General features: G+C 49.2%; 1 protein-coding gene across 1 annotated transcript in view; it reads right to left on the bottom strand.

Annotated features, from left to right (window-relative positions):
- Window positions 1-16,820, bottom strand: part of LOC147025826 (uncharacterized) — a 119,596-nt gene that overhangs the window by 101,903 nt on the left and 873 nt on the right. The window contains exon 2 of the mRNA XM_085880668.1: window positions 470-547. Within this exon, the coding sequence (XP_085736794.1) occupies window positions 470-547 (78 nt within the window). The remainder of the gene's footprint in view (window positions 1-469; window positions 548-16,820) is intronic.

Genomic DNA, 16,820 nt, shown 5'->3' with positions numbered 1-16,820 from the left:
AGGGGGGAAAAAAATGTACAGGTAGTGGACAAAAAATTGGGAAAAGACCTCCCCACGCTCCATCCCAACAACGATCCCATTAGGGATGTGGGTGACCATGCCATCCTCCTTGACCCAGAACTTGACGCGATATTGTCGAGCCCCAGTCCATATCCCCAAACCATTTCAGAAAAACAGTGATGGGGTCTTCACACCAACATATCCTGACAACCAGTATTTAACATCAAAATCCGTAATGCTCTTAATTGTAGAGGTAGACCGTCACGACCTTCCCATGGTAAGAGAGGACCTCTACCTCCCAATCAGCTGGAGACCCAGCTGACTGGCTGGTAGTCAACTACATCCAGAACTCGGCAAGCCTTCCAGAAGTCTGGAAGGACACATCAAATCCACAGGCCAAGGAGATGAGACAGTAAAAATACTCAGCCTTAAACTCCAGCACATCCAACAATACTGCCCCATCAAATACCTCACTTGGTGGAATGGGTCCCTGCTTCGTGAGCTTGAAACAGACGCAGTTTTTGGTGCATTCTCGCCGTGCTGAAGCCTTGGAGATGGCGGGGCCAACAGGAGGAAAGAGGGGCAGAAGGGAAGGAAGGGAATTGGTGGTGAGAAAGCACAAGGCTGCCTTCCTGCATGGTTGGTGAAGCTTGCCAGACAGGAGGAAGGCCAGGGAAAAGCAGGATGGGGAAGATACATGAGAACACAGGATTACCAAGACAAAAAATAAAAGTGAAACAAATGGATGAGATGGGGGGAAATAAAATAATGCAGAACAAACACCAGGCTAGAAAGTTGCCAGAAAAGGCAAAAACTCATTGCTGAGGTTCCTTGTTGTTTTTGCAGCCATGCTGCCCATAATTATAGGTAACCAGGCCTGTGCAGCATTTTTATGTGTGACCCGAAGCATGCTGGGATGTTATTTGCTTCATTAACATGTGGGCCACACCCGTGTGGAAGCCGTTGCTTGGTGTCCCTCTTTTACCCATTACCAGGTGTTTCCATTTTGTTTGTCCACTTCCTGGACAAACAGAGACCCAGCTCCACCACTCCTAATGCGGAGTGGCAGAGCCTAACATGGCATGGCAGAGCCAAATGCGGAGTGGCGGAGCCTTGTGGCGGAGCCTAGTGGCGGAGCGTGGCAGAGTCTCTGATATACAAGATCATGAAAACCACTCACGACATTACCAGTCAAGCTGAAGGCTCCCCCGACAGAAAGTTGTATTAGACTGAAACTGGTTCGGTTTCTCATGATGCAACTGAGCCGTTTCTGGGCTGACTTTGAAGTTTTATCTGGGTTCTCGAAGTCTCTGTGTCAGTGCCAGCAGGAGCAGTCCACCCCTTTCCAACCACCAATGGAAAGAGAATCAAGCCACTGATGTGTTTTTTCGGGCTCACTGGCTTTTCTCAGCATCCAGTTGCTTCCCCCAAAGGTTAATCTGACGAGTCGTCCCGTATGTGGGATTCGATCCAAACAGCACTTCTTAACTGAAATGGTGAACATGAACCCATGTGGACATGCATGTTAATAATTTACATATTTTTTTATTGTACAATAACTTCTTCTTGCAGATGACACCTTGGCTGCAGGGTAGCTATCATTTTGTTGCGGCGCGACTATGCCGCCGATGCTGTGCCCCTATACCAGTACACGGGTACTCATTTCACAGACCACAGAAGGATGACAGGCTGAGTCAACCCTACTTGATGTTAATTCAGCGAAAACAGGGCTCAAACTCAGGAGTCTAAGATCCCAAGCCAGCCACCCTAACCACTAAGCCAACACCAGGCTTACTTACTTTCTGCTAATCATGGGTAGGTTACGTGCTAATCATGGGTATGGTTTGGCGATGTGAGTATTTCACGAAGTTGTGTACAAAAGCACAATGATTACAAAAATCGTCTTGAATTGCTGATTAGCCCATATAAGACTTCGGTTCATCATGTCACATCAGAGTCAAAGTTTGCCAACTTGGGGTGGAAACAAAATATTGGTCTTCAGCTGCCCAGCCCCCAAATAAATTCAACATTCAGTCAGAAGCCAGAAAGCTTTCAGGTTTTCAACAGTTTTATTATTGTGGAATATCTTGAATGTAGGAAAAGCCAGAGATGTCCAGAACTTCAATGACTTGCTACGCAATGAAGTGAAACAAATAGGCAGGATGATGGCTGGGTGATTCAGCCTTTGCAGACAGGGTGATTCAATGTGTGTCGTCCCTCGGATAGACGTTGATCAGGTGTCCCGTCAGCCAATATTTGTTGGTGGCTGTTAAAAATCCCATGGTGTCCTTCGTGAAGAGTAGGTAAGCTATTGCAGGCACCATGAACAAATTCCAAATTCCTGCCATAACTGGCAGAGGGTATCACATCACAGGCACAGCTGTGGACTCAGTCAATGATGCTCCCCTGCAGCCTTGTGCTGGATAGAACAAAAGAAGAGGTTCTTAATAATCCCCTTTTCATCGAGATTTGTTTTCTTGTGATTTTCATTTCTTTGAATCACTCAAATAACATCTGCAGGGATGGTCTGAAAGACGCCGCCTCTCACAGGCAGCCTGCGGCCAATGAGGGGGACCAGCCGCATGCTGGAAAAGTGGTCCTAAGTGCGTAAAAGCTTTGTTCACGCATGCACGCAGCAGTTAGACCTTTGGAAGAAGACATCTCGTGCCTCTCTCTCTCTCTCTCTCTCTCTCTCTCTCTCTCTCTCTCTCTCTCTCTCTCTCTCTCTCTCTCTCTCTCTCTCTCTCTCTCTCTCTCTCTCTCTCTCTCTCTCTCTCTCTCTCTCTCTCTCTCTTTCTCTCTTTCTCTCTTTCTCTCTTTCTCTCTTTCTCTCTTTCTCTCTTTCTCTCTTTCTCTCTTTCTCTCTCTCTCTCTCTCTCTCTCTCTCTCTCTCTCTCTCTCTCTCTCTCTCTCTCTCTCTCTCTCTCTCTCTCTCTCTCTCTCTCTCTCTCTCTCTCTCTCTCTCTCTCTCTCTCCACTCGTTGTTCTGGAAGGGGAGGATCACTGAGAGATGCACGATGTCCTCCCTCCACAATCATGCCATCCTCTCGTCTCCCATCGAAGCCGTATTTTGCCCTGTGTCATGCCAGCCTGCATGACATTGTCATTCTCCAGCCAGGACCAGCTCGTGTCTGCACAAGTCCTCACCTCTTCTGTTCCCCTCCGTGGTCTGAATCTGGTATTTTCGGTGCCATTAGTGGGGGTTATTTATCTTGTAATATAAGTTTGTGTGCTTCCACTTTGATCGCTATTTGTGTCTGTTGACCACCACATCTGTTCAGTTTATTTATTTATCATACCGTCCATCCTTATCCCCATATACATTTTAATCCTTCAACTATGAGAAACCTTTTCCCGCCTTCCTGCACGTGACCAACTTAAATGAGACACTGGTGCTCAGCCCAAGCAATGCAAGTACAACAGTTACGTGATGGGCCAAACAGCGTCTTCATGTAAGCAGGATCGTGCATGTCCTTCACCTTACAGCAGAGGGCACTACAAGCAAGACAGTCGATTCTGACTTGGGATAAAGTGTCACAATGACCGGGACAAATATAATCATTCTCCCTCTCCTTCACTACACTCAACAGACACGTTCAGCACACCTTATCAAACTCAAGATAACACCTTTTGAAGGTCACAAGACCTTTGTTGTTCTGCAGCACCACCACGTACATTCATGTGTAACATCCAACAGTCTGTTTGTAAGTTGACCAACATCGGTAAACAAGGTGGTTCAGAGGTGGCGCCTTCTCGTTTGAACCGTTTAGTCTGCGTTTGATTCCGACCCGACTACAAACTGTCGCGTCGGTGCTCCACCGGCAGGGTACGCCATCTGTCGGAGGAGTCTTAAGCCAGTGTGTGTCAGCAAACCTTTGCTTCTCGACGTTAAAATACCCGTTGGTACCTTTCAATAAGAGTGGGCCATTGTGTTCCCATACCCTGGCCAAATTCCAGGCCATAAATATACCGCTTGGAAGAATAATGGCAAACCACCCAGTGCGGTTCTTTACGTCGTGATCACTGCGGGATTTTATATTTTCCTGGAAACCATTTTTTGTATTTCTCAAACATACAGGTAAGGAAATGATGTTTATACGTCATGTTCTCATCCGTGTGTTCAAATGTACTTCAAAGTACATTTCCTCTCAACAAACGACAGCTGTAGTGCACAGACATCATCCCAATGAGAAATCTTCCAGGATTCATGAAAAGCAGCAGATGTCGGCATTGTGGACACGAGAACCGTTTTCAGAGCAGGATTCGTGCTGAGCATTTGCTGTAACACTGTAAATCACAGATCATTCAAAGATTCTTGGTTTCACCCTGTCAAAAAACGGGAAACAACGCCCCCATCCCACAAGCTCACGGAACTATTTTCCAGGTGAGCTAAAAACTAATCATTGGGGAAACACACGAACATATGCACAGCAGGGCACAGTTTAACACAGTATGGAAGAGCAAGACACAGTCCAAAGCAGGAGGTCGCAACATGCCAATGCATGGCACGGATTAACACGACATGCCATGGCAAAAGCACATCCCAACAGCAAGGTACCACATGTGAAAGACTCTGCATGGCAAAGTACAACACGGAATGACGGAGCCGAATACGGGACGGCGGAGCGTAACGCGGCACGACGGAGTCTAATGCGGCGCGGCAGAGCCTAACGCGGCACGACGGAGCCTAACATGGCGCGGCAGAGCCTAACGCGGTGTGGCCGAGCCTAACATGGCGCGGCAGAGCCTAACGCGGCACGACGGAGTCTAACGCGGTGCAGCGGAGCCTAACGTGGCGTGGCAGAGCCTAACGCGGTGCGGCAGAGCCTAACGTGGCACGACGGAGCCTAACATGGTGCGGCAGAGCCTAACGTGGAACGACGGAGCCTAACTTGGTGCGGCAGAGCCTAACGTGGTGCGGCAGAGCCTAAAGTGGCACGACGGAGTCGAACGCGGTGCGGCAGAGCCTAACGTGGTGCGGCAGAGCCTAACACGGCACGACGGAGCCTAACGTGGTGCGGCAGAGCCTAACGCGGCACGACGGAGCCTAACGTCGTGCGGCAGAGCCTAACGCGGTGCGGCAGAGCTTAACGTGGCATGACGGAGTCCAACGCGGTGCGGCACAGCCTAATGTGCTGCAGCAGAGCCTAACGGGGTGCAGCAGAGCCAAACGCGGCACGACGGAGTCTAACGCGGTGCGGCAGAGCCTAACGCAGTGCGGCAGAGCCTAACGCGGTGCGGCAGAGCCTAACGCGGTGCGGCAGAGCCTAACGTGGTGCGGCAGAGCCTAACGCGGCACGACGGAGTCAAACGCGGTGCGGCAGAGCCTAACGCGGCATGGCAGAGCCTAATGTGGCACGACGGAGTCTGGCGCAGCAGAGCCCAACGTGGCACGACAGAGCCTAACGTGGTGCGGCAGAGCCGAACGCGGCGCGGCAGAGCCTAATGTGGCACGACGGAGTCTAACCTGGCGTGGCAGAGCCTAGAACGTGGCAGGATGGAGTCTAACGCGGAACAACGGAGTCTAACGCGGCGCGGCAGAGCCTAGCGTGGCACGACGGAGTCTAACCTGGCGTGGCAGAGCCTAGAACGTGGCAGGATGGAGTCTAACGCGGAACAACGGAGTCTAACGTGGCACGACGGAGCCTAACATGGCAGGACGGAGTCTAATGCGGAACGACGGAGTCTAACGTGGCACGACAGAGCCTAACGTGGAACGACGGAGTCTAACGCGGCGCGGGGGAGCCTAACGCGGAGTGGCCGAGCCTAACGCGGAGTGGCCAAGCCTAACGCGGTGTGACGGAGCCTAACGCGGAGTGGCCGAGCCGAACGCGGAGTGGCCGAGCCTAACGCGGTGTGACGGAGCCTAACGCGGGGTGGCCGAGCCTAACGCGGTGTGGCCGAGCCTAACGCGGCGCGGCAGAGCCCAACGCGGCACGACGGAGTCTAACGCGGTGCAGCGGAGCCTAACGTGGCGCGGCAGAGCCTAACGCGGTGCGGCAGAGCCTAACGTGGCACGACGGAGCCTAACATGGTGCGGCAGAGCCTAACGTGGAACGACGGAGCCTAACTTGGTGCGGCAGAGCCTAACGTGGTGCGGCAGAGCCTAAAGTGGCACGACGGAGTCGAACGCGGTGCGGCAGAGCCTAACGTGGTGCGGCAGAGCCTAACACGGCACGACGGAGCCTAACGTGGTGCGGCAGAGCCTAACGCGGCACGACGGAGCCTAACGTCGTGCGGCAGAGCCTAACGCGGTGCGGCAGAGCTTAACGTGGCACGACGGAGTCCAACGCGGTGCGGCACAGCCTAACGTGGTGCGGCACAGCCTAATGTGCTGCAGCAGAGCCTAACGGGGTGCAGCAGAGCCTAACGCGGCGCGGCAGAGCCTAACGCGGTGCGGCAGAGCCTAACGTGGCACGACGGAGCCTAACATGGTGCGGCAGAGCCTAACGTGGTGCGGCAGAGCCTAAAGTGGCACGACGGAGTCGAACGCGGTGCGGCAGAGCCTAACGTGGTGCGGCAGAGCCGAACACGGCACGACGGAGCCGAACGCGGCGCGGCAGAGCCTAACGCGGAACGACGGAGCATAACATGGTGCGGCAGAGCCTAACGCGGCACGACGGAGTCTAACGCGGTGCGGCGGAGCCTAACGCGGCGCGGCAGAGCCTAACGCGGTGCGGCAGAGCCTAACGTGGCACGACTGAGCCTAACTTGGTGTGGCAGAGCCTAACGTGGTGCGGCAGAGCCTAAAGTGGCACGACGGAGTCGAACGCGGTTTGGCAGAGCCTAACGTGGTGCGGCAGAGCCTAACACGGCAAGACGGAGCATAACGTGGTGCGGCAGAGCCTAACGCGGCACGACGGAGCCTAACGTCGTGCGGCAGAGCCTAACGCGGTGCGGCAGAGCTTAACGTGGCACGACGGAGTCCAACGCGGTGCGGCACAGCCTAACGTGGTGCGGCACAGCCTAATGTGCTGCAGCAGAGCCTAACGGGGTGCAGCAGAGCCGAACGCGGCACGACGTAGTCTAACGCGGTGCGGCAGAGCCTAACGCAGTGCGGCAGAGCCTAACGTGGTGCGGCAGAGCCTAACGCGGCACGACGGAGTCAAACGCGGTGCGGCACAGCCTAACGCGGCGTGGCAGAGCCTAATGTGGCACGACGGAGTCTGGCGCAGCAGAGCCCAATGTGGCACGACAGAGCCTAACGTGGTGCGGCAGAGCCGAACGCGGCGCGGCAGAGCCTAATGTGGAACGACGGAGTCTAACCTGGCGTGGCAGAGCCTAGAACGTGGCAGGATGGAGTCTAACGCGGAACAACGGAGTCTAACGCGGCGCGGCAGAGCCTAACGTGGCACGACGGAGTCTAACCTGGCGTGGCAGAGCCTAGAACGTGGCAGGATGGAGTCTAACGCGGAACAACGGAGTCTAACATGGCACGACGGAGCCTAACATGGCAGGACGGAGTCTAATGCGGAACGACGGAGTCTAACGTGGCACGACAGAGCCTAACGTGGAACGACGGAGTCTAACGCGGCGCGGGGGAGCCTAACGCGGAGTGGCCGAGCCTAACGCGGAGTGGCCAAGCCTAACGTGGAGTGGCCGAGCCTAACGCGGTGTGACGGAGCCTAACGCGGAGTGGCCGAGCCTAACGCGGAGTGGCCGAGCCTAACGCGGTGTGACGGAGCCTAACGCGGAGTGGCCGAGCCTAACGCGGTGTGGCCGAGCCTAACGCGGCGTGACGGAGCCTAACGTGGCACGACGGAGCCTAACACGGTGCGGGGGAACCTAACGCGGAGTGGCCGAGCCTAACACAGTGTGGCCGAGCCTAACGCGGTGTGGCCGAGCCTAACGCGGTGTGGCCGAGCCTAACGTGGTGTGGCCGAGCCTAACGCGGTGTGGCCGAGCCTAACGCGGTGTGGCCGAGCCTAACGCGGTGTGGCCGAGCCTAACGCGGTGTGGCCGAGCCTAACGCGGAGTGGCCGAGCCTAACCCTGCGTGGGGGAGCCTAACGTGACACGGTGGAGCCTAAAGTGGCACGGCGGAGCCTAACACGGCAAAGTGGAACATTGGCATGACAGAACCTCATTCGATGCAGTGGAGCCGAACACGGTGTTTTGAAATACGTAAAAAGTATTTTTTTTTGTCTGCTTTTGCATTTTCAAAGGGATCAATTTTATGATTTGGATACTTTTTTTTACCTTATTTAAAGGGTTAAACCATTTTTACATTTTATTATGGGGATAAAATGTGGTTATGTAAGGTTTGGACCAGGACAGATTGCTGCAAGTCATGGTGTAATGGAAATGTTCGGGCATCAACACTCACACACCCACTTTCTGTCCAACGTCGGGGGGAGGGGAGGGTTGTGGAAGAGCGGCAGTTTGCAGTCAATATTAATCAGTCTGGAAACACACCTTAAATGAGACTGCCAATACAATTGCTCAATACGTAAAATAAACTTTAGAAAGGTGTGTCCCTCTCCAGGTTGTCCTCCTTTTCGGAGCGTCCCACTCCTAGGTGTCCTTTTTGGAATGTCCCTCTCAGGAGTGCCCTCCTTGTTGGAGTGTCCCTCTCTGGGGTATTGTCCTTTTCGGAGTGTCCCTCTCTGGGGTGTCCTCCTTTTTGGAGTGTCACTCTCTGGTGTGTTCTCCTTTTCGGAGTGTCCCTCTCCAGGTTGTCCTCCTTTTCGGAGTGACCCACTCCGGGGTGTCCTCCTTTTCGGAGTGTCCCACTCCGGGGTGTCCTCCTTTTCGGAGTGTCCATCACCACTGCTGCCAGTTTTACCTTTACTTCACCATCAACCACTTATCAGACTTTTCACTGGACAGTATCTCAGTTTGTCCGGCCCAGTAGATTTGCCAGCAGCTGGCTCAACCCAACCTAGACGTGTTCACATTGCAACGCACGGGCCGTGCGGAGCCGCCATTCATTGCTGATACCGACCGGCTGTGCAAACAGGCCCGTGGCCCGCACACGGTGGGGGATCTGGGGTCTCCATCGTTTGCGAGGAAATTGCATGGCCGGTGAGGCAATGAGAGGTGGAACCACAAATTTCTGGGTCTTGGTTATGTTTCATTGAAGACCAATCGTTCCTTTCCATGTGCGAGGTCGTGCCGCACAAGCTCATGTCACAGCTTGGGGTTCATGTTGCGAACCCATCAGTGTTCAGCATCGATTCAAAAAATGGACAAGGTCTTGCCTTAGTAAACCACAAAGACCCATCTGAGCCTGGTGGTCTCCACCTGTACTCGCCATTCCATCAATGAACACAAACGATCCCAAGTTCAAATCCCAAATCCGTGTCCATTGTTTACCTGTATACTACAGAACCATCTCCTTGGAATGGACAGGTAAAGGTACACTGTTGTCGTCTCCTTGCCCGACTTGTGAACTATGCACCACAAGCCTCACGTGACCATTTGCCTGAAAGCCAAGAATGAAGGGATAACGTTCGAAACGTCACAGTCACATCTCATTTAGCATGCCAGTTGACACACTTATCAACGTTTGGTGACAAAAACATACATTGTTTACCTTTTCCGCAGGTGCGGTCTGACACCCACCTGGTCTGGTCATTTCAAACGCTTAACTTTCGGGAGGTTTAAAAACCTTTGTGCTCTTGACAACCAAACTGAGTGAACCTTGTGTTAAAACCTGAAATTTAAAGCTTCCGGTTTTATTTTGCATTTATTTATTTTCAATATAAGATCGAGGCTCATGGAACAGCGGGAGGGGGTGACAGATTTTTTTTTTCTGTTTTTTTAGATCCTCGTGGAGGATCTCGAAATGTTACTCACGTTGTTGCTCTTCATCTTCTTCTTGTGGACTTTTTTGTTTCACAGCCAACAGTTTTCATCGAAACTTCCTGAAACTTGGCATATATATGTAAAAATACTCTGCGTAGACAGTAACCATCTCCGATTTTGAAAATTCCTCCGAGAAAAAAATTATGACGTCAAAATATCTCCGCTAATGGAAATCGCCTAAAAATTATCTCCGAACTGGGCAAGCTTTTTGAATTCTGTTTGCGGGAATCGAACAGGGCATTAGCAGAGATGAATTACCGCACATATGATACATCACTATGACGTCATATTAATTTTTATGACGTCATTCCTAATTTTTGACATTTTTTGTTTCACAACCCAGAGTTTTCATCGGATCTTCCTGAAACTTGCCATGTATATGCAGAAAGCCCACGCGCAGGCAGTAGCCATCTCAGATTTTGGAAATTCTTCCTAGAAAAAAAGTTGATGTCATAATATCGCCGCTAATGGAAATCGCCTATACCATTATCTCCCAAACTAGGCAAGCTGTTTGAATTTTGTTTGCGGGAATCAAGCCGGGCATTAGCACAGATAATTTGTCGCAAACCCAATACATCACAATGACGTCATATTCGTTTTTATGACGTCATCATTAAGAGGACGAGGATCTTAGCTCATTTGAGCTTGTTTTAAATAGAAATCGCCCCAAACAAGGCAGACAACCACTCCAGGTCGGGGGTTAAGGGAAGGTAGGATAAAGAGAAGAATAAGGCAAAACAAAATAAAAGAAAGAGGAAAAATAACAAGAAAAGATCCAATACACAAGATGTAGCAGAAGTGAAGTGACATGCGATGGAACCTCAAAGATGTAGGAAAGATATAAATATACCATCAGAGATGGGGAATCCCCCGCCATTGAAAAATAATTGAAATCAGATATGCGGTTTTCCATTTATTACAAAAAACTTTTTTTTCAAGATGGCCGCAACCAGTCGGCCATCTTGGATCCGGCCACGTGCAAAATCAATACGGTTCTTCCTTTTCAGGTAGTACATGTGTGACTCAAATTTCAAATCGATATGGCGAACAGTTTATGAGTTATCGCACTCACAGCTATAAATGTTGACGCCCAGCCAGCCAGCCGGACGGACAGCGGGACGGACGACCCGGGTGATAACAATACCCCCCTTCCGCCACGCGGCGGGGGATAAAAACTAAAACACCCACAGAGAGTCCTGGATAAGAAAGATGCAGAATAACTGAGACTGTAAAAGAAAGATCAGAAAGAGGAGGAAGAAGAAGGCAAAGGCAACATGATGAGGAAGAAGAGGACAAAAGCAACAATTATGAGGAAGAAGAAGCAGATAAGTCGCCAATGACGAGGAAGACCAAGAAGCGAATACTTCGATATCGCGCGGCTAGGGGCAGTGAAAGTTTAAGAATGATGAAACAATTTTGCAGTTATAAAATTTATATGTAGACAAGGTGAATTAGCATGCATGATGGGAAGAGTTGTGACGTTGGACAAATTTCTATTTATAGCCCTCAGATCAAAGGGACGTAGACGGCCATAAGTGTGACAGAAGACACAGGACAGAATAGCTAATTATATAACAGCGTGATGTCACCGCGCTGTAATAACCACTTCTGTCACCAAAAAAGAGGAAGAAATTACCTCCACAAGACGTTTTAAATGTACCATCAGAGATGGGGAATCCCCCGCCATTGAAAAACAATTGAAATCAAAGAACCGGTTTTCCATTTATTACAAAAACATTTTTTTCAAGATGGCCACCCCAGTCGGCCATCTTGGATCTGGCCACGCCCAAAATCAATAGGGTTCTTCCTTTTCAGGTGGTACATGTGTGACCCAAATTTCAAATCGATATGGCGAACAGTTTATGAGTTATCGCACTCACAGCTATAAATGTTGATGCCCAGCCAGCCGGATAGTCGGACGGACGACCCGGGTGATAACAATATCCCCCTTCCGCCACGCGGCAGGGGATAAAAACACTTCTGGTGAAAAACAATGAAGAACGAGAGTTACAATGCTGCGTGTCAACAACTAACTAAACAGGAAGATTATCATTTCCTGCTCATAAAATCAACTTCCGGCGTCACACAGAAAACGATTCAGCACAAAAAAACGTCGCTCTTCCGCATTAACCCCGCCCACAATTCACCCGGCAATCTCCGCCCACAATCCACCCAACAATCTGCGCCCACAATCCACCCAACAATCTGCGCCCACAATCCACCCGGAAATCTCCGCCCACATCACATCCAACAATAAGTGTGACAGAAGACACAGTCGGCGGAGAAAGATAACGTCATACGTCAAACAAATTGCAACAGAAACTAAACCTATTCCATTATGAAGGACCCCCACAGATATTATATATATATATATATATATATATATATATATATATATATATATATATATATATATATATATATATATATATATATATATATATATATATATATATATCCAAAATCTACTCGAATCTGCCAGGGACAAATGTTCTTTTTTCCACTTCTTTCTTCCCCACGCGGAAACCAATTAAATGGAGTGGTACGATTTGCCTGGTATGCGTGCAGAACAATGGCGGATAACCATGGTAACAGAATTTGTTTACCAACACTTCAACTCAATTTTCGGTCAGCAATTGTCTATGCGAAGCGAATTCTTCACATCACGTACAGATTATAGTGTTGTAAGGTCATATAATGTAATGTAGCTGGTTATCATCCATACCTTTTCAATCTTTGCTTGCGTGGGACCGAATTTTAATTATGATTATGATTTTTTTTTCCTTTAAAAATGGACGATTCCGAAATTTTCTCGTCACTGTTTGTATTCCATGTCAGACCTCCATATTTCCAAATGAATATAATGAACGGTCACTTTTGACCCCCATTAATATTATCTGCTCATTCTGATCATCGTCTTCCCAATTTTGAACGCGATTTTTATCGGATTTTTTTGATAAAAAATGGAGAAAAATATTCGATTTTTTTTCACGAGGAGCTGGCTTGGATGACCAGCACTTACATTTTATATGGCCTTGTCGTGCGTCTGATTGGTAGACGGAACCGATCCGGTAATGGAGGGACGGGACTGTGCTGTGTGTGGAGTTAGCGTCGATAACGGACACCAGATTGCCTTGCTAACAGAGAAAGGAGCTGATGGAATAAATACTGCTTCCGTCCTACGTGATTTGACCATCAATGTTCGACCAGGGGAGAAGGTACATGTTGCTTGTAGAAGTCGTTTCTGCAACAAAAAGCTCATCGAGCAGGACCGCCGTAAGCGCCAGTCTGCAAGAAGTGCAATACACAGTCCAATGAAGCGAAGATCCCAGGCCCATTTCACTTTCATGAGTGACTGCTGCTTATGTGGAGGTGAGCTTTCGGTAAAGGACTTCAGACTGAACCTCGCATTCACTGTGAGAACCCTAGAGTTCCAGGAGGCTATATTGAAGGTGTGCGACGAAAGGAAAGACAGGTGGGCCACATAACAACAGTCATGGGTAGGATAACATCGGCAGGCGATCTGCACGCAGCCGACGCCGTATATCATCAAATTTGCAGCGTGAACTTCCGAACTGGAAAGCAAATCCCGATGAAGTTTTCGCATGAGGAAACGCCAGGGAAGCGAGCAGGTAGGCCAAGAGATGTCCTCACCGAGAATGCTTTCTTAATTGTTTTAGACGAGATGATTGGTGATGATGAAGTGCAGTGGACAATTCCAGACATGTGCGCTCGCATGGGAGCAATATGTGAAACTCCATACAGCTGCCAATATATCAAACAGCAGACACACGGACATGCTCGGAGACGCAGTTACTATGTCAAATGTACATGGAAGAGCCAATGTGGTCACTTTCAATACAACTGTGTCGAAAATTTTGCAGAAATTTCATGACACCCTCCGCTGTACTGGTGACACGGAATCTGAGAAATGCCGGATAATATCAGCGGCCGCAGCGATAATCAGGAGTGAGACAATCGAGAAGTGCAACATATACGACAAAGAGCACTATCCGGATCCTACAGATTTGGAGTCTGTGGATAAAATGCTGGAGTTTCTACCGGATTCATTGATGTTACTGTTGGATGAACTGATCTCTGTCAAGAATAAGGCTTTGAAGACGGCGTCATTAGGACAGTGCTTGGTACAAGCGATCCGACTGAGAGCGGCATTGGCACCATTGCAAGTTGGATTAGCAGTTCAATTGCTTCATTATTTCGGATCTAAATTCTTGATTGACACACTGTATCGCCATGGGTTTTGCTCTTCGTTCGCTGAAGTATTAAAGTTCGAATCGTTTGCAGCAGCTCAAGTTCCACTTACAATGGACATAGAAAATGATGCAGTGCGTTCCTTAATGAGTGGGAACGGACATTTTCGTCAGTTCGTCTGTGACAATGCTGACCGGGATCCCTGGTCATTGGACGGTAAGAAAGCGCTGCACACAATGGGCATTATCGAGACAGTCACACCAGCCATTCACCAGAGAACACTCATCAGGAGAGATAATCAGAGCAACATAGTCTCAGTTCGTAATCCCAATCCATTATTACAATCGTCCAAAAAGCAACAAACCAATCATCTATGCACGATTGCGACAGGTCTGGCGGGAGATTCCGGTAAGCTTAGTCGACGTCTTGTGTTAAGGCCCTGTCACACCTTGACGTTTTAGCCAGCGTATGCCGACGTATGAATAATTTGGCGAATACGCTGGCACATGTCGAATACGTTATGGGTAAGTTTTGAATGCGTTAAGAGCACGCTGAAGCACGCTGGCATACGTCGTAGTACGCCGAGCTCAAGACAAATTTTGGGCATGCTCAAAATTTCTCGACGTGCTCGGCGTATGACTCACATGTTCCACATACGCTGGCCATAAGTTGTAGGCACGTTATGCGATCGTTGACACACGTCGACACACGTTACTTGTAAGTTACTCATAAGTCGAAATACGTCGAGGTAATGTCTAGCGTACCCGAACCTTATTTCTAACCTATGAGTAACGTGCTTTGAACCTATGTGTAACGTATCTCCAACGCATATTGACGTATGTAGACGTATTTGACGTCTTCTGGATGACCACAGAACTTACTGAACGTGTTTCTAACTTACAGCTACCGTATAATGACGTATTGGCAGCGTTTAGGGGAATTGGTATACAAAAATGGGGTTCACAGGAGGAACCCGTCAGTGTTCCAGACTCCATGTTGAGTAGATGTCCATGTCAGTAGTATCAGTAGTAGTAGTAGGTGAGCGTGTCAGTAGTAGTAGTAGTAGTTGTAGTAGTGGTAGTAGTAGTAGGTAGTAGTATGCAGTAGTAGGTAGTAGTAGGTCCATGTCAGTAGTAGTAGGTGAGCGTGATGGGGAGGGTGTGGGTGATGATGGATCCTCCTTGCGTCCGCGTCCACGGCCACGGCCAGGAGACTTCTTTGCAGCATTCTTCGAAGTTTTCTTTGGCATGATGGTGATGTTGACACTTTGATGTCTGGTGCGGTTATGATTTGAATCGTCGAGCGGCAGCCTTTTAATAGGCTACGCCACGTGATCGTTGGCGATACGCTGCCGCACGCGATGCATAAGTTAGACTATCGTTGGGCATAAGTTGTGAACGCCGACAACACGCGAAGCATTCGTTGGTATAAGTTATCTATAAGTTATCGAATCGTTCTGTGTATGTTACTAATACGTTATGCATACGTCTAACACGTTATTATACACCCAAAACTGAAAAAAACAACAATAGTTCAGTGTACGCCAGCGTTTTAGATACATTTTGATACGTTGCCATAAGCTGGCTAAATCATCAAGGTGTGACAGGGCCTTAAGGTATGCTGGCCATTAAAACCAGATCGACCAGGTTGGTCCGGATTCATGCAGGTTGTTGAGAAAAGAGAACATAAAGGTGAAGCCACCGTACAATTTCTCCCGATACTCGATATGGACCCTACCAATATGAGTTGTATTTACTCAACATTGCGGTTTCTCACTAGTGAATGTGCTTGCCATAAGTGCATGCCGATCGTTACATTCGAATCTCCCCTGTATTGGAAGGCGAGGATAATAATGTCGAATGAGGCAGACGGTAGTAGCCTGAAGCATATTGTCCTCGATCTCGGCAGTTTTCATACCATGCTCAGTTTCTTGGGATCAATCAGTCATGTGATGCACAATTCTGGACTCAGCGAGATACTCGAAGTAGTGTACGGTGGAAAGCAGTAAAGGCTATCTTGAAGGGGAAATCGTATGCACGAGCGATACGGGCACATCTGATGACTACGTCAGCACTACATGCGCTATTACTTCAGGAGACGTATGGTATTCCACTGACGTCAGGTGAGCGGGATGAAGGATATCAAGCTCCACCAGATTTACAAAATGCTGTAGAGTTCTTCAACCATGTTCGTGACGGTGAGTCGTTGACTGCTAGGCAGGAGGTAGTTCTCAGACGAATATGGGACAACCTTAAGGAGACTGAGAAGCGATTGGAGAAGAACCCGACTGCTGCATTATTTTTGGAGTATGTGGGTATGGTTGATCTGCTACAAGACTTCATCCGGGCACATAGAACTGGAGATTGGTCATTGCATATAAGCTGTCTGAGCGAAATGTTACCCTACTTCGTGGCTACTGGACACAATCAGTATACAAAATGTGTCGAAGTATATCTGCAAGACGTGGTTGATCTTCAGACAAGCAATCCTGAAGTTTACGATATGTTTGAGGCTGGACTTTTCGTCGTAAGGAGAACAGACAGATTTTGGGCAGGGTTGTCCAAAGATCTAGTAATCGAGCAGACTCTGATGAGGACGATGAAGTCAGTTGGAGGACGAACTCATGGGCACGGGGTTATGGAGGAAAAGTCCCATACCAAATGGCTCATGTCCCTTCCATTGCGTGCCACAGTAAACGAAGCGATGCAAGAACTTACTGGCCGAGTACTAGCAACGTCTGATCAGCATAAGGACACCACGCCGGCGAGGATAACTCGGGATTGTAACGACATGACAAACATC

This window comes from Eptatretus burgeri, chromosome 5, assembly GCF_056783735.1.
Source record: "Eptatretus burgeri isolate ZD-2024b chromosome 5, Ebu_testis_v1, whole genome shotgun sequence".
In the NCBI taxonomy this organism is placed as follows: Eukaryota; Metazoa; Chordata; class Myxini; order Myxiniformes; family Myxinidae; genus Eptatretus; species Eptatretus burgeri.
The sequence above is the reverse complement of the archived record's forward strand: the minus strand, read 5'-3'. Positions and strand labels throughout refer to the sequence as shown.